At 37.9% G+C, this 22,196-nt stretch overlaps 1 protein-coding gene and 3 long non-coding RNA genes across 4 annotated transcripts in view; 1 reads left to right on the top strand and 3 right to left on the bottom strand.

Annotated features, from left to right (window-relative positions):
• The first annotated feature begins 305 nt into the window (after positions 1 to 305).
• LOC143177141 (uncharacterized) lies at positions 306 to 1,006 on the top strand. Its single transcript, XR_013001539.1, has 3 exons — positions 306 to 427; positions 516 to 666; positions 789 to 1,006. It is a non-coding gene; the product is annotated as an uncharacterized LOC143177141 (long non-coding RNA).
• A 13,183-nt stretch (positions 1,007 to 14,189) lies between these two features.
• On the bottom strand, positions 14,190 to 15,316 carry LOC143177429 (uncharacterized). Its single transcript, XR_013001567.1, has 4 exons — positions 15,201 to 15,316; positions 14,713 to 14,876; positions 14,297 to 14,535; positions 14,190 to 14,231 (listed from the first exon to the last, which is right to left on the bottom strand). It is a non-coding gene; the product is annotated as an uncharacterized LOC143177429 (long non-coding RNA).
• A 1,119-nt stretch (positions 15,317 to 16,435) lies between these two features.
• On the bottom strand, positions 16,436 to 18,214 carry LOC143177048 (uncharacterized). Its single transcript, XR_013001530.1, has 4 exons — positions 18,053 to 18,214; positions 17,764 to 17,887; positions 16,955 to 17,685; positions 16,436 to 16,884 (listed from the first exon to the last, which is right to left on the bottom strand). It is a non-coding gene; the product is annotated as an uncharacterized LOC143177048 (long non-coding RNA).
• Positions 18,215 to 20,592: 2,378 nt separating this feature from the next.
• Positions 20,593 to 22,196, bottom strand: part of LOC143177140 (uncharacterized) — a 75,747-nt gene continuing 74,143 nt past the window's right edge. Inside the window, exon 3 of the mRNA XM_076374942.1 lies at positions 20,593 to 20,708. Within this exon, the coding sequence (XP_076231057.1) occupies positions 20,655 to 20,708 (54 nt within the window). The 3' untranslated portion in view covers positions 20,593 to 20,654. The remainder of the gene's footprint in view (positions 20,709 to 22,196) is intronic.

Here is a 22,196-nt window from a genome sequence, read left to right as displayed (position 1 = left end):
TCGTTTAACTTCCGGTAATCAATGACCATTCTCCGTCGTGGCTTGCCAGAGGAAATAGACTTCTTCGGAACAATCCATACAGGCGAGTTATACAGAGAGTCTGATGGTTGAATTATGTTATCACGAAGTAAAGATTCTACTTGCCTTCCTACCTCATGTTTATGAATCAAAGGAAACCTGTATTGTTTCGTATTTATAGGCATTTCATCCATAGTAATAATTTTATGCTGAGTAACATTAGAAGAACCTAAATTAAGAAGAACGTGTTTGGTTGTGGTATTTATAACATAGAGTTTTACCAGTCCCTCTTGTGGATTCCCTAGAACTTCACCGACGAAAGTACCAGAACCGGCAATAATCCGTCTAACATAACCTGATCTATTCATGCTTGTGGTTGGAACAGCGATTAAAACTTTAGCTCGAGGAGGTAAGTCATGTGACGTAAAACTATCAACCAGAAGTTGTACCTTCCCAACTTGCAAAACACCTTGTAAATTATTATTTTTAAATTTTAGGATTGCCTCCTGTCTTTGCAAGAATGAGACTTCCAAAATTCCCGCTTCATTAATAGGGAAATCATTATGTACTACTTGAAACTGAATCGGAATATCATGGATGACTAATTCCACTTCACCTTCAGTACAAATTCTTCCCGTACCAATTCCGGTAAGACTTCTGACGTGGTACAAGTACCAGTCACAAAGCTGAACCCTTCCCGGGGCAAGAGAGGCCTTTAGTGCGCACCATCGGAAATCCTACGCGTTTCTAACATCTCTCTTACGCTCAAGCTACCATGGTTATCTCGGCGGCCCAGATGCGACCATTGGCAGGAGACAGGTGCGAGACATCAACAGAGCCACCAACACGGTCTCTTGCGGTGAAACTTTGGAATCGGGGAGCGGCCAGGGTACCAGCTGCTCCGGAGTCACTCCACCTGGCGAGTGACGCGACGTCCAAATTGGAAGGTTGTCGCGGTCCATCGAGCCCACTCAGGGAGGACGCATGATGAGACGGCTACACCACAGTTGCACGAAGACGCACCGATGGATGGGAACCAGCCGACGCGCGCGAGGTTGACTACCTTGCCCGGCAATCCGGGGAGTAGTCCTTACCGGAGAGGGGCAGGAACCTTGCTACAGGAGCCATATCGTCGGCAGAGGATTGCAGCGGGCCCGGAAGTACAGCGTCTAAGACTGCGTCTCGGATTCTCGCCACAAGAAGAGTTCCAAGGGGTCACAAGGAGTCCCTGCCAATCAACGATCATCATTCGAACGGCGCCCATAATTATTGGTCGCGAGATCGCATGACACGAGCGAGCCAATTGGGGCACAGTGGGAGAAGCGTCGCGTGCTGAGATCCTGCAGCACGCAGCGATCTCGGCCTTATTCTTGTACGGGACGCTGACTGGGTCGCAGGTGGTAAGTCTTCCCGCATTGTTCTCCCCGGTTGACTCGGAATAGCTCAGTTCGAACGCAAAATTTCGATAGGACCGACTCCTGGTGGTCTTGTAAGCCATGTAGCAGGAATAAAGCCATCAAGTACGGGTTTGTCGAAGCTTGCGGGCTCGACCGAACAGCGAGCCCGCGGCTCAGCGGCGTAATAGCGAACGGTTGTCGCGTGCGGGTACATCTGCGGCTTGCTAGTGTAACATCGTTGTAACAGCAGCCACACAGGCGGATCTCTTATGCGTGCCGAACGTGCATTTCAGCTTCGTCGCCGCCCGAAAACTATTGTAACGCGATCGCTGTAGCGGGAAACGGGTAACTGCCCGCGATCACGTGTCGCAGGACTGCGCGTGTAACCATCTCGACTAGAGCTTGTACGTTTCTCACTAGAATATATTCCTTGTTACATCAGAAAACCGTGTTTTGACTGGCATTCTCGCCGTAGGAACTCAATATCCCAGACACGTTCCTCACCCTACGCCTGACAGGAACTCACCCCTCTCCGCGCAAAGAGCTAGCCTGTGCCGCGATTCGGAAAACGGGAGACGCGTTCCACGTCGGTACCGAAAGATACCTGGCCGCGGAAAAATCAAGGCATGGGACGCGTAGTGGCCGGATCTTGCACGCCCGTCCTAGCCGGAATACGGTTGGGCGGGACGGTCACGTCGCAGACTATAACATTTGTATTAATTTTTAACTTTGAACTTAGTTCTTTTTGTTTTATTAAATTTAGCTGTGATCCAATATTTATTAGGAAGTTAGCTGAACCCTTACAAAAATGCTTGTGCTCAAGAAGGATGACCGGTGACTGTGCAGCAATTATTACTCCAAATTTGTAGCAGATTCGATGGATCCGGTGCGTGAAATTAAGGGTTCCCTCTGCGCTGCATCCGTTCGCAGAACCCTCTTGGACTTTAAAGTCTGCTCACTCCTAGAGGTTTGGACTCGTGGTTGCGGTTTACTTTGCACAGGATGACCCTTCTTTTTATAACAATGTGTTTCCACATGACCCGTTTTCCTACAACAGCTATATCTAATCGCAGAACGATTTGATTTGGCAGGCCTACTATTCCACCTTGAAGGACAATCCGCACGAAAATGGCCCGATCTATTGCAATTAAAACATTTACGTTCAATTGAATCATCTGTGAAAACTCTTAACTTGTTTATTGATGGTTTCGAATTTAAGAGGTCATCCTTAGTCCTTAATTGACTCTCTAATTTAGAGGCCATTTTGATAGCAGTACCTAAATAATAAATATTACTTTTGGAAGTTAGTAACATAATTGTATCATTATTTAGCCCTCTTAAAAATCCTGCTGTTGTTTGCTCTGCAAGTAAGACCTCAATTCCCACTAATTGCTCAGAACTAAATTTTTCCCGTGCTGCCTCTATTCCACGATCCAACATTTCATGTACTCTAGTTCCAAATTCCTCGACAGTTTCGCGACCTTTTCGCTGTATAACTTATAACTCATCTCGAGCAATTTGTAAGTTAAAACTTTGTTCGTATGCAGTTTTTACTAAAATCATAAATTTGTCTACTGTTGTTGGTTCACTAGCACCAGTTAGCCTACCATAATCACATTGCTGCATCTTACTTCGTATTAAAGGTAACAAATAAATTTTGTCTTCAGGTTGTACTATGGATTTAGCAAGTCTACATTGGCTTATGAAGTTAAAAACAGAACCTGGTTTACCATCGAAGCGAGGAATAAAGCTTCCAATTAAATCAAAAGACATGCACATTCTAGGCTTTGAAGACCCAGAAGATGATCCAGATACATCCGTTACCATAGTGCTATTAACAGGAATTGATCCATTGTTCAAAATAGACATATTAAACGCCTGAAGAGGAAAAGATTAAGCGGGAACAACACTTAAATCATTCGTTGGAGGTACAGGCAAAGTAGATTGAATTCTGGACGATTCTATTATTAATTCCTCTATTTCAAAAATGCTACTGCCACTCAAACCGTTACTCTGGCTTCTCTTAACCTTTTTATACCTTCTGACAAATGGTGGCATTGTGAAGGAAGTGTATATACCCTTCACCAAAACAGTGCGTGAAAAATTACTTGTAATATTACAATTTATACGGTCTAAACTTGCGAATACAGCTGATTCTAAAAATCATGCGACACTCAAAGAAAATAAAAATTGCAAATTAACCAGTTCGTTGTTGATTCCACAGTGGTCCGTTACGAATGCAGAATATTCCACAATGCTCAGCCGTCGTTCCGCAATGATCCTCAGCCAATCTTAGCCAGTCCGACGTCAATTATTTAGAAAGATGATCCCTTGATTCAGATCCAAGCATCAATTGGTGCATGTGATTCCAGGTTTAGCAAGCACGGTCGCTGAAACCACTCATCTCCGGCATTCACCCTTGCTCTTGGGGAAACCGTACGAAACCCCAAGAGGGAGAGACTGCACTTATACATCAATTAATTACACACTAGTTAAAGTTAATGAATTTATAAAAGTCTCAGTTCCGTTAGTCTAAACTACTATCTAAATAACACACATCGCGCACTCACAATCCGGCAAAGGTTTTTCACAGCTAATGTTCGTGAACCTTTCTATTTACCGCAAGAAGAAACCCACTGCTGTCACCAACATTTTTGTCTTGGAAAATATTCAATGTTTACTCTATAAGCACCGTAAAACTCATCTCCATCCGCCTACTAGTTCAATAGCTATAATTTTTTAAAGAAAAGTTAGCACTTAATTTCAAACAGCTGTAAAATCGACAATTTTCAAAATTTTGAAAAATTCTTTGGGGCACGTTTATATATCGTTAAGGACTACAACATATTCAAATTTGAGCAATCTACAAAAACTTACTCTAAAGCGTGCCCGATTTCGCGTGGAATGACCCGCAGATAAATATCACTAATACTATTGATCTCAATTCCTTTTACACTTTTCAAATTGATACACCACAATAAATAAATAGAAAACAACCTTTCTGTCGTTCCTACGGATTCTACACTATTCTTATGCACATTAAAACATTCGAAATCATATTCTATTAGTCGAAATATTAGTCGAAATATTAAAAAAACTTTCCAAATAATCCTCGACCGCGGGGTTTTCCATTCGGTGCGTTCTGTGGTTGTCAGTGGTTAGGAGGCTGATTATTCCTTTAATGAAGTGATCAGTATTGATGACAGCAGGAGGGCCTACGCCACCACTGCATTATCCTTCAAAGTCCGGGATCGGCAGCGTGTACCAGTGGAACAATCGTTCAAGGAGCAGGTGATTTCTTCTCCGAAGAAGTGAGTTTCAACAGTAACAATTGCATGTTACGTTATTCTCTTATATAGAACTTTTTGGCCATTTTTTGGTTTAGTGCGCCATAGTTAAAGAAATAAAAATCGCGGGTTACGTAGTTTTTACAGATTACATTTTGCAATACATGGCATTTACGGGTTAGTTCTACATTTCTTAGGAAACAAACATTTTGACATGATTTCCAATGTTTTAATACGCATAACAATAGTGTAGAATCTGTAGAAGCGACGGAAACATTGCTTTCTATTTTTCTTACTGTGGTGTATCAAATGGAAAAATGGAAAAAAATTGAGAACAATAGTGTTAATGATATTTATCTGCTGAATTTATATGATTATCATTCAGGCATTGCTACAATACAGAAGCGGCATTTCTCAATTTTTTTCTTTCGTTTCTTATTTTTTAAAACTTGGATATTTAATTTGAAAATCTGACAAAATTCCATAATTTGTGTCGCGATAGCTAACGTGTCTCTGATTTTTTTCATTACTTTCGATCCAATAGTTTAACAAAAATTCGGCCATAAGCTAACTTTTCGTCCTTATATGAGAAGCTTTTGAGCTGGGAAAGGGTTCATTCGAAAGAAGAAAGTTTAGTAGAGCGTACTCTGCTCATGATTTTGTTTAAAACACTCTCTATTCTATATAAAGTTGCTTGAATTCTACTGCAGTGGACGGTCGATTTTGTAACACTCGTAGTACTAAGTGTCAACAGAATCTCGTTCAATCATGACTAGATTGTGCTCTATTCAACTTCTTTCTTTTGAATGGACCCTTTCCTAGCTCAGAAGCTTTTCACATAAGTACGTAAAGTTAGCTCCCGTAAACCTATGTCTCAACATTCCTTTTTGCTGGGTTATCGATAAAACAGAGTGAAATATGTCACAAGTTTAGTTGAGTCTGTGCAAACTAGGCAGCGCCTAATTACACTGTTCGACAAATTTTGACTTTTTTTCGATTTTGTAAACGTGAATAAACATTTCTTATAGATTTCGACGTGCTGATTACGAATCTGCAAACCGTTTTTTTCCAGAACGTACAGTTTTTGAAAAAATCAATTTTGAAAAAAATGACAAATTTTCAACTTTGGGATTTTTTTCTGCTTTTACCGTAGTAGTTATTTAGTTGCTCTTTGCACGAAATGATTCTGTGGACTCTCCCGAATAAAATAATATAAATAGTTATTAGATTATGAACATCGAAATAGGTTTAAATAACAATTAAAGTGAAAAGGACACCCAAAACGCACCCATTTTTGCTGATACTTTTCACTTTATTTCAAAAAATAAGGGTCTAGGAGAAAATTTGACTATACCACGCGATAGAGCAAACCTTTCTACTAAGAAAAGCATCAGGCGAATGTTCAAAATTATTTTTGTTTTCAATATAGAAATAAAATAGTTTGGCGAAACGCGCGGCGGAGACAGTGGTACTCAATGACAGCGGCGCGCGGGGAGGACGCTTCGCCTACCGCCTGCCGTTCAGCGGTCCCTATACGCATTGACGTCATTGAGTACCACTGTCTCCGCCGCGCGTTTCGCCAAACTATTTTATTTCTATATTGAAAACAAAAATAATTTTGAACATTCGCCTGATGCTTTTCTTAGTAGAAAGGTTTGCTCTATCGCGTGGTATAGTCAAATTTTCTCCTAGACCCTTATTTTTTGAAATAAAGTGAAAAGTATCAGCAAAAATGGGTGCGTTTTGGGTGTCCTTTTCACTTTAATTGTTATTTAAACCTATTTCGATGTTCATAATCTAATAACTATTTATATTATTTTATTCGGGAGAGTCCACAGAATCATTTCGTGCAAAGAGCAACTAAATAACTACTACGGTAAAAGCAGAAAAAAATCCCAAAGTTGAAAATTTGTCATTTTTTTCAAAATTGATTTTTTCAAAAACTGTACGTTCTGGAAAAAAACGGTTTGCAGATTCGTAATCAGCACGTCGAAATCTATAAGAAATGTTTATTCACGTTTACAAAATCAGACCCGTGTTGAACAGTGTTATGAAGGCTGCCGATGTGGAATCGGAATTTATTTAAATTTAAATTATCGACGTGTACTACAGAAAATTTCTTCCTCCATTACACACATTATCGTACCAGTTGTATTTATTCGAACTGGGTATTTGGGTCTACTTCAGATAGCTTCGGACAGTCAAAAGAGAAGGTGAACACAAAATAAAGCTCAATCTCTTGCTCTTGAAACTGAAACGCTATCCAAGTCGCCGGAAACGGCGCTAGCCACGCGCGATCTTTTGGATTGTCCAAATATGTTCACTTTCCAACTTACAATTAGAAAAAGACTCTTCGGCGTGATCATCAGAGATTTGTATGGAATTCTGAGCGATAAATTTAGAAATTAAACGATGACATTTTGTGAAATTTCTCGTGCTAAAGCGTATTACTTGGTAACAATTAAAACAAATCTATACACAGACTGTAGCAGAATGTGTGGTACAACCGGAAAGGCATATACGTATACAATAATAACGTTAGCATCACTTATTCTTGCATATACGAAGGAACGAGATAAGTGTGCGTGTGCGTGCGCGTGTGCGTGCGCGTGTGCGTGTGCGTGAGCAGTGTGGTGCGTGGTGGAGAGAGCGCAGCGAGCGAAGCGTGGAGAGTCACCAAAAAAGGGCGACGCATTTTCTGTTTCCCGTTTCTTTGTATTATTGCTTGCCAAGTAAAAATTCTCAGTCAGTACGAAAGGTGGTCTATCTGAACCTCTAACACGATCCAATCCTACATATATGTATGATTCCCAGGGATAGTCAAATACACATACGTCAGATAAATCTTTAAATTCAATTTTCCCGAAAACTAAGCATCTTTTACAAAGATTATACTCTTTATTTTCAGTTTCATCCAATCACCCACTTCGCCATTTTACCGCACGGCCTGCCACATTCTGTATTTTGAGAAGTCAATTGTATTCCCAACATAAGCGGTTGGGAATTGCGAATGATAGATTGATTGTAACTGACACGTCCCAGGTTCGATACCCAGTCTGGAAAAGACGTTTTCTCTCTTATTTAAAATATTTAAATACGCATAAATATATTCCACAAAACGTCGTCACTCCTAGACTCATCCCTAAAAATTTCATAAAAGTCTCTGGGAGTCTCACCAATAGCAGATTTAAGTATAGGCACTCACACCGCGATCCATAAGACAGGGTTCCGAAAAATATGTACGTATGCATTATTTCACCAGAACTTCCATACGTGCAACAGTACAATTAAACAGAATAACATTAGCAACAATTACCAAAAATTGGAAGCAAATCGAACGAAAGTATAGTGAGTTATTGTATTTTTTCGCACCCAGTGTGTGGATTATATAGCTACATTAATATCACATTAAATGTGAAACATATGTCTTTTTAAATACTATGTTGGGATCGTTAAAGGTGACCTAACGTCGGTCCGGATTGGGTGAGAAGGTGGGGTCAACCAAAAGAAACCATACGCTTTTAATTCCTTTTGCTTGTCCTGACAAGGATAGATGTTTATTGAATTATTTTCAAAATTTAGACCAGTGTGGCTGAAGGGAGGCTGGAGTCCTCGACTTTGTTCTCCTGGCGGGGGTCCGGCGGCTGTCTTAACGTCTCTGATGCCTAAAACAAAAGTCGGCAAAACCGCACTGTCTCAGTACGAATAATTCGCACCAGATTCGTCTGACCCGTCTCCAGGCCAGCAGCATTTGTGCCTCTTGGGAGGGGGGCGCAATACCTCGCTATGTAGTGCAAAATATTTCAGTGGACTGTATTATCGACAATTCTTCTCAGCGAAGAATCTGTCGGCTGGCGAGCATATAGAGAGGAGGTGGCCTCTTCTCTTTGGAACGCGATGTGCTTCGTCTGGGCAACGTGCAATACATGTGGATCACCCAGAACGAAATGTGCAGATCGCCTGAGACAGACATGACAGTGTTTCGAATCGGCTAAGAGTCCTGGAGTGTTTTGGTAACCAAAGAGCGCCTATTGTGGTGTATTCGATAACGGATATTCGCCGACTGATTGCCGAAAGATCAACAAGTGTCTCGCGTTAGCGCGGAGCACAGCGGGCAACCACTCCTATATGCGATTTTGAAATACTATTTGACCTGCCACCTAGGCCAGTCCAATTTTTTTGTACTAAAATTCAATATGGCCGTGATCCCGTGTTCATGATTCATCTGTAACTGTGTACGCTATTTGACGCCATTGATATGCGTTGCATGTGATGATGTTTGATGAGAGCATCTAAGAGCATCCAAACAATCCTACCGAAAAAGAAGTTGTATAAAATTAGTTTGACAATAAAAGATATGTATATAGTTGAGTATATATTTTTAATGTAGTATATGTAGAACATCTTTTTAAATTAGAATGTTTTTTAAAGAGCTATGTCACGACATTGTTGCGTGCCAAATTGCCGTTCTGATTATTCTGTTCCGAATCATACTTTTCCAAAAAATCCGATTCTTTCTGATAAATGGAGAAATGCAGTGCGTTCCCCAATAATTGATAATTTGTTGGTGGAAGAAAGGAGAAAGTTTAAAGTGTGTCATCTGCACTTTACAGAAAATTCATACATGTGTTCTGCAGTCAGAAAGCGATTAAAAACTGATACTGTGCCAAGTGAGAATATTTCAAATACTGATTTATCAGTTTTTAATAATCATATGCCAAGTACAAGCACACAAAATAGAAATGACTTCAATGATGTCATGGAAGAAAATCGAAGTCCAAAAAGTAACTTCCTTGAGAATATGAATGAACAGACTGAAGAAAATGTTCAAAACATGAATACAGTACAACGTACAGAAAGAAGAAACGTATTAGGTGCTGTAAGACGGAAAAGAAATTTATCACCGACAGCAAAATCAATGTATGAAACGTGTCTCCATTTGAAAAAAATGACGTGGACATACAAACACAAGATGGTGACATACAAACAACGCGTCAAAGATGCAAAAAATGTCATATTTGGAAAATATGGTGAAAAACTTGCAAACAATTTGACAGCCAGCCAAAAATGCTTCGTGGAAATGCAACTGAGGAAGAAACAGTTCAAAGCCAGGGTAACCGTATATGCAGTGTATAATGTTATTAGAAAGACATTAAAAAGCAAAAGTGCTATTTATTTAAATAATTTAGTGAAGTATGGGTTACCTACTAGCGAGACGTTAAAACTGTTCAACGATATATTTGATTCAGTGAATGGGACTGTAGTCAGTAAGAAACGTCTGCGTAAAGACTCTGAGGAAATGAACGTTCACATCAATTCACCATTAAGAACTATCATCAGTGACAGCAGCCCACATCATACATTCTGGCCCGAAGCTATAAGGAAACTTAAACGTATGGAATTCGACGCAGGAATTACCGGAGGAAAACAAAAAAATCCACCATCCTTAAAAAATTGGATTGTTACAATAGAATCCTTTCAAAAACTATATAAAACCATACAAGAATAGGGTTGCAAAACTTTAACTGCGAAAAACGTAAATCAAGACGCATTAGAGAACTTTTTTGGCATAGTTCGCGCCTATAATTATCGAAATATAAATCCATCCATCGTTCAATTTTCAAGCACTTTCAAGACTCTGTTAATAAATAATTTAACCTGCGACCGCAGCAGCAGAAGCAATTGTGAAGAGGACGCAGGCAACAAATTTCTATTTATATTAGAAAATTTGATCGAAATTCTAAAGAAAAACAGACAAAAAATACATCGCCCACCTTTAAAGTACAGTCTAATGTACAACATATGATACGTCCGCTGTGTAAAATGTTCAATTTCGAAAAGCCCTTTAAAGATTGCAATGACTGTAAAACACACCAGAGAATTATTTGGGACATAATTGAAAACATTTATAAAACAGAACATCTTATAATGGATAATTATATAACATCAGAATGACATTCCGATAAAATAGGTGTAAAACTGGCGATGCAATTAAGTAACATAAGTTTCGCAGATAAATATGTATGCGATATGCATTATCTTACTTTGAAGGAAAAAATATTAAAAGTATTTGGCATTACTTATATTCTCACAGTCCAAACAGCGTAAAACAGCGTAAACAAGATAAGCCAAACGAAAAGTCAACGTTCAGGCCCAACGAAAGGCCAACGTTTAAGCGAGATCGGCTGTTGTACCTGCGATCAACGCTACCTGGGCATCATCCCTCAGTGTTCGAGATCAGCACAATGACCCAATGGAGCAAGTGTTCAGGCAGCAGGTGAATTCTTCTCCGAATGGGTGAGTTTTACCGGTAGTAATTACTCATATTACTATAGTCATATTATTAATCTCAATTCATTTAAACATTTTTTGCTTTGGTCCGTTGTAATTAAAAAAATAAAAATCAATGTTTCTGAAAAAAATTAGGACCACGTTAACTATTGAGACGTATATTATAGAATTTTTTCAGATTTTTAAATTAATTATCCAAGTTGTAAAAAATAAAAAACGGGAAGAAAGAATTTTAAAATGCCGATTTAGTAAAGTAATGCCATAGTAAAAAAAAATAAAAAGCAATGTTTTCGTAGTTCCTAGGGATTGTACGTTATTTTACTGTATATTAAAACATTGAAAACTCTACAAGAATACTTATTTCATAATGAATGAACAAAAATGTTGTTTAGAATCACCCCAGGAATCTCCCATTTCCGGCTCCCGCAGTTAGTTTGGGACACGCTGTATATGTACATGACGTAGAAGACAAAATCAAAGAATTAAAGGACAAATAAATTAATGTTTATTAATATCTATTGCAGTTGTTTTTTGCCATCTCCAAATATTAATGTTTTGTAAGAAAAGGAGTAGTACTGCCAGTACTACATTGAAATTTCCTAATTTAAATTAACCGCTTTTGGACGGCCATATTGAATTTTCGTTCGAAAAAATTGGACTGGTCCAAGACCTATAGAATAAAAAGGTTGTCTGGTAACTTTTAACCAATCAGAAATCAGTATGAAAAAATAATAACAAATAATAACGCACATTCGTCCGCTGGAGTCGAGTAGGCTGCCAGCGACGACGCGCCCGCCACAGCAGTGCGATTCGACGCAGCGTCAACTTTCGGCAATTTTCACAGGGCCAATTTTAAAATGTCCATCTTTTTGAAAGTTTGTCCATCAAGAGGAAGGATCAAACTATATTCTCCTTTTTTTTCAGATTTTTAAAATCACGCATCATCTTAAAAACCTGCATTTGTTTAAAATAATTGCCAAAAAGATGATTAAAAAACAATTTTTTTTAAATAAAATAATTTTTTTTACAAACTTCAATATTTTCTCTATAAGCACCGTAAAGCTCATCTCCATCCGCTTACTATTTCAATAGCTATAATTTTTTTAAAAAAAAAGGTAGCACTTAACTTCAAACAGCTGTAAAATCGACAATTTTCAAAATTTTGAAAAATCCTTTGGGGCACGTTTAAATATCGTTAAAGACTACAACATATTCAAATTTGAGCAAATTACAAGAACTTGCTCCGAAACGTGCCCGATTTCGCGTGGAATGACCCATATGTAGAGGGAGAACTGGTTATAATTAATAATTATATTATTAATAATTATATTATTAATTATAATATAATTATGTAATTGATTCCTTGTTACTAAGATAGCAAAAATTAACAAACATGTATAAAACTTTAGGAGAAACCATTTTGGTACGCTATTCTTCGTCCCAGTCCTGTGAACTGATAAGACGTGTTTTCCCTTGGTTCAAATACAACAGTTTAGTTTGAGTTTAAATTTGTTTCATTTCTTTACGAGCAGAGTGCTTTAGCGCTCCACGGGCACGAATCCTTCCCGGGTCCAAATAAAAATCCCTGAAGGCCACGCAACAAATATTGGTGACAGCGGTGGGATGCGCAAGGCTGAAAAGGAAATCTCAGTCTTCAGATTTGCCGGCTCGTGAAGACTATTGGACGATTGGAAACATCTCTCGGAACATCGTACTATAAGGACTTCGTGGATTCTGGATTCAGCAATCTTCGTGGAGCCAGGAGTTGGATGAAAGAGTGAGCGTGTTGGATTTCAAGAATTCCATCTCATCTGATTCGGCGAGTTAAATATTATAAATAGTTAATAGTTCGGAGTTACTGTTTTCAGTTTTAACAAAGTGAATTTGTTCTTATTATATTGTATTCGTCCTGAAACATAGTTACAGTTAGTCGTTAAAATATTAAAATGTTACGCAGATTTATGAAGCGTAAGCGAGCGAAGCGTAGTCGTAAGTCATTATTATCGCAAGTTCGAAATTTTGACGTCGAGGATATATTAGTAGATAAACTGGAGGAACAGACTCCGAATAACATGTTGCAATTGAATTCGCTTAATGTTTCATCACCCCGAACAAGTAATTCAGGTGGAGTTGATGTAGTCAGTTTAAGTGGAGAGTTACTTCGTTCTGATACGATTGATAAACCGGCGTCAAAAGAAACTGCGGAATCTTCGTATTTTCCTATACGTATAGTATCGAATATCATTCCGCAATTTGATGGAGATTCCTCGTCACTTTTCAAATTTATTAAAATATGTCAAAAAATTAATTCACAAGTTAAATCTTCTGATCGCGTCATTCTTCTTACCATAATTCGAAATAAGATAATAGGACAAGCAGACATATTGATATCAAATCGGGAAGAACCGGAAACTGTTGATGGACTCCTAAATCTACTCAAGGAGGTCTATGATTCCGCATTCGATATTAGTCAAATTCATGGTGAATTGAGAGGACTGCGACAGGGTATCCAGGAAAGGTTGGCCTTTTATGTAGCTCGGGTTCGCGAAATTTTAAATCGAGGAATACAAGCAGCCAAAGATAAATTTAATCTGGAACAATTGAAAGGTGTAATAGCTTTATTAAACCAGGAAGCTGTAACTAATTTTAAACAGGGTTTACGAGACCAATCTTTGAGACTGCATTTTCTTAAAGAACGAGCGGAAGATTTTGAGGAAATCGCGAAAATTGCGTGCGAACTAGGACGAGAACTAGGTGATGAACAATCAAATCAAGTTTTATCTACTCGGCCTATAATTCGAGATGGTAAAGTTTTTACAACTAACGCCGAAGAAATTCAATGCTTTAAGTGTAATCAAAAAGGACACTTTCGTAATAACTGTCCCCAAAATAATGAGAGGAATTTGAATAAATCGAATTATAACTGGATCAGATGCAAATTCTGTAGGAAAACCGGCCATGACGAATCGCGTTGTTTTAAAAAACAGAATATTAATTTTCCTTCACAAGCACAATTAACTTCAAACACTATCACAAAACCTCAATATTTAAACTCTCAGATAGCTCCGCGGAAGGGTGTGACACGGGGCGAACCTTTGATTGCACGCCCCCAACTCAACAAAACAGGTTCCAGTTCGATGTAAAAAGTATAGGTCAATTACCAGTTCTTGATTTAGAACACAGTTTATTTTGTAGAGGGACCGCTAGCTTCCTTATTGACACTGGTTCACAGTTAAACCTAATCAAACGAAAGAGTGTTATCTCTACTTTGAAAGTAAATCCCAAGGTTACATATCAACTTACTGGTATTGATTCAGGAAATGTTAATACTTGTGGTGAAATAATTATCTCTATTCGAGATATCGACGTTCACTTCCAGTTAGTAAATGAGAACTTTCCAATCTCGGAAATGGGAATTTTAGGAATTCCATTCTTAGAGAAGCAACAAGCAATTTTAACCTTTAACGATAAAATATTAAATAGTCTTCAGTTTGGCAATACAAGGGTACTCCTCCGTTCACCCACTTCGTTTAAATTGGCCCCTAGAACAAAAACTCTTATCACTATTCCAATAAAAAACATTGAGAAGAAAGATGGTTATGTAAGACAGTTCACTGCAGAAACAGGCATTTATGTAGGGGAAGCGTTAGTGACACAAAGTGGGTTTGCTAAAATATTCGCAATCAATACTACCCCTAATTACGTTAACCTAAATGTACCTCTGGTCGAGTTGGAAGATTTTTCTGAGCTTCCTCCTGCACCGCGTTCAGCTCGAACAGGAAATCCCGGCATAGAACAATCTAGGGCTGATGCTAATAGATTTGTCAAATTGATTAAAGCATTAGATTTGAAAATCCTTAACGATGTCGAACAAGCCAGTATACTGAAAATTTTGAAAGAATTTCCTTATCAGTTTTATTTGCCAACGGATCAATTAAGTTCAACAAATATAATACAACACACAATAATAACTATAGATGAGGCTCCGATAAACACAAAACAATATCGATTTCCCCTAATTCACAAGGAGGAAATCACAAAGCAGGTGGAATCATTGTTGAAGAATAATGTTATCAGACCATCTACCTCTCCTTATAATTCCCCAGTTTGGGTGGTTCTTAAAAAGGCGGATTCTATGGGTAAACCTAGATGGCGCATGGTTATTGATTATAGGAAACTTAATGATAAGACGATAAGTGATGCTTACCCGCTTCCTAACATAATAGATATCCTCGATCAACTTGGTGCAGCAAAGTATTTTACTACTCTTGATCTTGTCTCTGGTTTCCATCAAATTCCAGTGCATTCCAATTCAAAGGCAAAGACTGCTTTTTCTACACCTAATGGGCATTTTGAATTTAATAAAATGCCCTTCGGTCTTAAAAATGCCCCAGCAACCTTCCAACGGTGTATGGATTTAGCTCTCTCAGGCTTACAGGGGGTTGAATTGTTTGTTTACATGGACGATATTGTCATTTACGCCAATTCCTTGGAAGAACATACACGGAAACTAAAAAATCTTTTAGCTAGATTGAAAGATGCAGGGTTAATGTTACAGCCTGAAAAGTGTCAATTTCTTCGACGAGAAATCTCTTACCTAGGTCATATTATCTCAGCCGAAGGAGTTAAACCTGATCCCGCCAAAGTTAAAGCTGTAAAATTATTCCCCATTCCGGAAACTAGGAAAAACGTCAAACAATTTTTAGGGTTAGTCGGCTATTATAGGCGTTTCATCCCTGAAATGGCAAAGATTGCCAAACCTTTAACACGATTATTAAAAGCTAATATTCCTTTCGTTTGGAATGATGATGCTTACTCAGCTTTTAAACACTTGCGTGATATTATTTGTTCAAAACCCTTGTTACAATTTCCAAATTTTAAACAGCCCTTCCTTGTTAGAACTGACGCCTCTAATTTTGCCCTCGGAGCCGTGTTAAGTCAAGGTCAAATTGGAAAGGACCTTCCTATTGCATATGCGTCGAGGACACTTAACGATGTTAAAATTAAGTATTCTACTATCGAAAAAGAGTTACTCGCAGTAGTTTATGCGGTTGAGCACTTCCGGCCATATTTGTATGGTCAAAAGTTTACCTTAATAACAGATCATAGACCGTTAGTCTGGTTACGTAACGTGAAAGACCTTATTTCTCGTATAATGAGATGGAGAATCAAATTAAACGAGTATGACTATAATATAATCTATAAACCCGGGAAAGTTAATCTTAACGCAGATGCACTATCGCGCAACCCTCCAGTTTCTACCAAGGACAGTCAGACTTCTCTTACTCAGACGCAACAACTCAGACATACTGATGCCTTTTCTCCAAGGAGTGTGCAGGGGGTTGTCGTGGGCGCCAACGATTTGCCTGCTGTGGGCTCCAAAGGGAAAGAGGATACGGACAAAGACAAATCTACAGAAGACAGAAATGAACAAATGGTGGCTGCAATTTTTCTCACATGTGGAAAGTTTATTGATAAAGATAAAGCTAAATTTAATAGTACTTGTACAGAAATCGGAAATAATGTTAATATAGAGGATGGAGGATCGCTCTCTATGTTAAGGGGGACACAGTCTGAAAACGGTAGTCGGATGGTTATCGGAAAGGTTTTTAATAACACCCCGCTTCCGGCATCGTTCGATGTTGTCCCCAGATTTCCGGGTGCCCGCGCTCTGCCTGACTTGATGGTTATCGGAAAGGTTTTTAATAACACCCCGCATCAGGTTGACAACAACGGCATTTTAGACTGTGTCGTGCCGGGAGCTGAGCAGACTGTATTTTTCCCAACGACTGTTGAGGCACAGGTTCAGCGGCCCAGGATTGTTTCGCCCGATGAGGTAACACCGGCACAGTCGTTAAGGAAGAGGACACGATCCTCCGTCATGATGTTTCCTGAAAAAAATATTGAATCTACAATAGCTACCAATAATGAAATTAGAGTCTTGACAATGAATACACCTACACAAATACAGACACCTCATCCTTTCAACCTTCCTAATATCATCTATAGTAAAGATTATCTTTATATGCGTAGAGACCATCTTGTTCATTTCCTTCCAGCTGATTGTCAGACTATTTCAAAAACCAGTGAAGATTTATTATTACGAGGGAAGTTCTCCATTAGTCAAATTCAATCTTATGAAATTCATGCGGGAAACGCAATGGTATTTCCGGATGGAAGACATCACATTTTTCATCTATTTTCTAAAACAGATTCTGAAGAGGTACAGGATTCGGATCATCTTGCATCTTCATTATCATCCCTTAAACATTTAATGGACTCTTTGAATGTTAGAACAATTAGTATAGCTATGAACAACAATAATTTACAGCCAATCACATGGAATTCTCTTGAGAATCTTTTGAAAATAATTTTTGATAATTCACAATATAATATTACAGTTTGTACTGATGAAATTATAACTCCATCTCCATCTAGACGGCTCCCTATTATTCAAGAGTATCATGAATCAGTAGTGGGAGGTCATCAAGGTGTAGCCAAATTATTTAAAAGGATACGGGAAGATTTTCACTGGCCTAGAATGAATAAACAAATTTCAGACTTCGTTCGTTCCTGTGCTAGTTGTCAAAGGAACAAAATCCTTGCTGCAAAAACCAAACAACCTATGCGTATAACAGACACCCCTCAAAGAGCTTTTGAGAAAATCCAAATAGATATTGTAGGGCCTCTACCTGTGACAAAGAAAAATAATCGTTATCTTTTGACACTTCAGGACAACTTAACTAAATATTCGGATGCCATTGCTATACCTGATATAACTTCAACAACTGTTGCAATAGCTTTGGCAGAGCAATTCATTAGTAGGTTCGGATGTCCTCGGATAATTCAAACTGATCAGGGGAGTAATTTTGTTAGTGGCATCATGAAAAACTTCTGTAAGATATTTAAAATACAAAAAATTACTTCCACGGCATTTCGGCCGCAATCGTTAGGCTCACTTGAGCGAGCACATCGTGTGTTCGTAGATTATTTAAAGCACTACTGCACCAAGTCTGATTGGGACGAATGGATTCGTTTTGGTATATTTTCTTACAATACCTCCGTACATGAAGCCACCGGTTTTACCCCTCACGAACTTATTTTTGGTGTTAAAGCCATAATTCCAACAGAATTTGCTCATCAAGAGATCCCGCAAACCTTTGTCAATTATTTAGATAACCTATTTGTCAAAATTTCCACTACCCAGGCTTCTGCAGCGGCAAACCTGGAAAAGGCAAAAGAAAAAAGTAAATTGTTGTATGACAAAAATATAAACCCTCGGCAGTTTGTAGTAGGAGATGACGTATACCTATTAAAGGAACCCAAAACTTCGAAATTCGATTCCTCATGGCTTGGACCATATAAGATTACTAGAATATATAATGATTTAAATGTAGAAATTGCTATAGGATCAGATAAATTTAAAATTGTCCATATGAATAAATTAAAATTAGCATGTATAAGATTAGATTCTCTTTAAGTAGTTTGAGTATGCATTTTATGTTTATGTTGTTTCCCAAATATGGGTTAAAATTTTCCTTATATTACACGACTCCAGATAAATTTAAATGACACATGGTTATTTACTTACGACATTGGTTCTATGTTATTTTACTTTAGTTTAGTATATGATTGTTGTTATGTTATTGAACTGTTATAGCAGTTATATGTTTGTATATTGTGACAGCTGTGAACATGTGTGGGTGTTCTGTAGTATCCTGTAACTTGCATTCTCCGTGGGAACCCAGGTGGACCGAGTAGCTTGGCTACCGCAGGGATGTGGGAAGAAGGAGGCTCAGCAATACCTACTCGCATAGAACATGTATTTGTGTGCGTCTATGAATTCATGTCATTAATTGTTGTAAATTTATTGTTGAAAAACTGTTTCATTGAAACACTTTTTGTTGTAAGGGGGAAGGTGTTGTGTGACAACGTGTGACACTAACTTCAAGGCGCGAAGTTCAAATTGAATGTAATAGAGAAGGCGTCAAAAGTGAAGTTGGAATAAGTTTATATGCTTGAAACCAGTTATAAACATTACTCCACAGAATATTTCAGAGTAAAGAATAAATCAATATCTCCTTAGAAACACTTATTTAAACATTCAAATCTCACCTTTTTCCCCTTCTCTAAGGAATTATCTCCAGCGCCAAAATGTAAAAGACTCGAAAGCTAGAAATCGATAAATGCTGACGATAGTTTTAACGAATTGGAGTTTATTAATTATAATATAATTATGTAATTGGTTCCTTGTTACTAAGATACCAAAAATTAACAAACATGTATAAAAATTTAGGAGAAACCATTTTGGTACGCTCTTCTTCGTCCCAGTCCTGTGAACTGATAAGACGTGTTTTCCCTTGGTTCAAATACAACAGTTTAGTTTGAGTTTAAATTTGTTTCATTTCTTTACGAGCAGAGTGCTTTAGCGCTCCACGGGCACGAATCCTTCCCGGGTCCAAATAAAAATCCCTGAAGGCCACGTAACAGGGCAACGACTAGAATCTCCTCGAAGTTGTACAGGATATCAACGTCATTGGAGTTGAGTTCCTTAAACTGCATTATTACGTAAACTTGTTCAAATCGATGAGAAAGCGATTAACAGGTTCACCTTTGACGTTAATAATAATTTTGTTATTAAAAATTTTTTTTGCTAAAAAGTTACTAAAGATGACGTTTCACATCACAAAATATTTTAGCGCCATTGAAAACAATAGAAAATTGTCTGTAGACAAGTTCATCTTAGAACGTATTCTGGTTACGAAAAGTTGTATGAAGGTTAGGGCGTTCAGCTACAGTAAATGTACCAAGTGGAAATGTTTCAATAGTTTTTATTGTACGTAGACATTGCATTAAAGATGAATTATACTCCAACTCTCACGTTAAAATAGGAAATGCATTCATTGCAGTTCATTCATTCAATGTAGTCATTCTGCTATATTGATTAGTTTATAACTTGATTATTTAGACATAGATGTCGATTAAGATACTGACTTCGTACTCGTAAGTCTCTTTTGTGTTTTCTCCTTTAAGTCGAGAAACGTGAACAGAGATTTTCGATACTTGTAAGTAAGCCAAAAGACAACACAATAAACACGTCCTTTAATTCGATAAGTTGTTGCCATTACTTCTGCTTTTGGCCTTACCTTACCTTACAGTTTGTGCGAAAAAGAGGTAGAAGCTCAAGAGCGGCTAAAACATACTCGGCTTAAGAGCTTTTCAAGATATACGCACGAGGAGTTAAAGCGCCTATGTTTAACATTTATTCCTTACAGCTTAAAAACAAGTACATTCATGATACTATACCTTAGGTTTATTGTTTTATTATAAATGACTTTCAGATATGCTGTTTGTTTTTTAATTTGTAACATTAACGGTAAAACAATACAGTATCTGTAATATTACTAAAATTATTGTATATTTAAAATATTACAATTTTTCTCATGCATGTAGACTTTTGCGATGAAATGTATATTTATATTTAATACATTACAAATCCTTACCTAATAATTTACATTTTCTATAAATTAAAAAATTGTGAAAATTAGGCTATTATTACAATATAACAACTGAACAAATTTCATTAGATGTGTACGCTCTTCAAATTACACACTTTATTTTCTAACTTTAAATTCAAAGTACATCAAAAGCTACTATTTGCTTATTTAGTATTACGTTCCAAGACTGATTTATGAAGCTTACGATGCGATGTTAACTGTAACAATTAAATTGATATAAATGTACATTATATGTAAATAAATTGAAAAGAAGGAATGAATAAACACTTTCGACTATGTATGTTGCAATATGGTTACTGCAACTATGCCACTATACTCGTAACTAGGTTAATGCATATTTACTGACCGACCTTTTTCATTGTTCTGTATTTAATGCAAGCCTGTTCAGCTATTCGATCTGAAACCGAAATGGTGGTTATGTTTCATCAAAATAACGTTACAGCGTTTAGGGGCAGTAGTACAGTAGTGCACTTATATATTTGACAATACAGAAAAAGTCTTACGAGATGATATAATGTCAACTGGGGTATAATGCTTTAGTGTACATGACACGAAAACCTTTTTGAAAGTGTTCGAGTTGGCATATAGAACGAATGTGTAGGTTCTTTCCTACGCGACGCGATTCAGGAACTAGGAAAATGACTTAACACGTGGCTTGCAGTGGAGTTACGCTTTGCGTAACTATAGCTTTCTTAAGTGTTAAAGGAACCAATAATGTTCTTTCGAGGTATCCCCTTGAATTGATCTGTTAACATGCGGATTCTAACAGTCAGAATCATTCTTTGAGCGAAGCCGAGAGCATCGTAAAAAGATTTCTGAGGACAGACATTATTGGTGTCTAACTAACTATTAGCTTAGTTATTATCTAGTTTTTACCCTTCATTATTGTTTAGACTTTAGTTTAAATTAGTGTGTGGATTTTAGTGTGTGTCATTGTGTAGGTTTTAGTGCGTTATTTTCTAAGTTGTAGTGTACTAAGATTAGTGTTTTGAACTTACGTCGAATTAAAAACTCGAACGTTAAACAATGTTCTCCAACGAAGAGTAGTACGATATGATGCTTGCATTAGGTGAATGCAGAGGCAACATTTGTGAAGCAGTACGGTTGTACAATGAAAGATTTGTAAATAGACAACCTACAACGCGAAAAGTGTTAACGCGGGTCATGTGGGACTTCCGGCAGAATGGCCCATATTCGCGTGACCGTTCGGAAACAGGAAGACCAAGGAGCACGCGTTGTAATGCAAACGAGGAACGTGTCCTTCAATACACAGAAGAAAACCTCCAAACGAGTGTACGACAGATGGAAAGATTAATTGGGATACCACGCTCGACTGTACATCGAATTTTACAAGACGAAGGACAATATATATACCACATGTACCGTGTGCAGTCTCTACAACCTGCTGATCTACCGGCGAGAATGATTTTCTGCAGATGGTTACTGCAGAAACACGACGAAGATGAGAATATCTTGCAAAGAACACTATGGACAGACGAAAGCACTTTTACGAGATCTGGTGCTTTTAATACACGCAATACTCATGTTTGGAGTTATGAAAATCCACATGAGACAAGGTCCACTAATTTCCAATATCGATGGAAACTTAACGTTTCGGCAGGAATAGTAGGTAATGACATTGTGGGTCCAGTTTTTCTCCCGGAGACATTAACAGCCAGGACGTA

Source organism: Calliopsis andreniformis, chromosome 3, assembly GCF_051401765.1.
Source record: "Calliopsis andreniformis isolate RMS-2024a chromosome 3, iyCalAndr_principal, whole genome shotgun sequence".
In the NCBI taxonomy this organism is placed as follows: Eukaryota; Metazoa; Arthropoda; class Insecta; order Hymenoptera; family Andrenidae; genus Calliopsis; species Calliopsis andreniformis.
The sequence above is the reverse complement of the archived record's forward strand: the minus strand, read 5'-3'. Positions and strand labels throughout refer to the sequence as shown.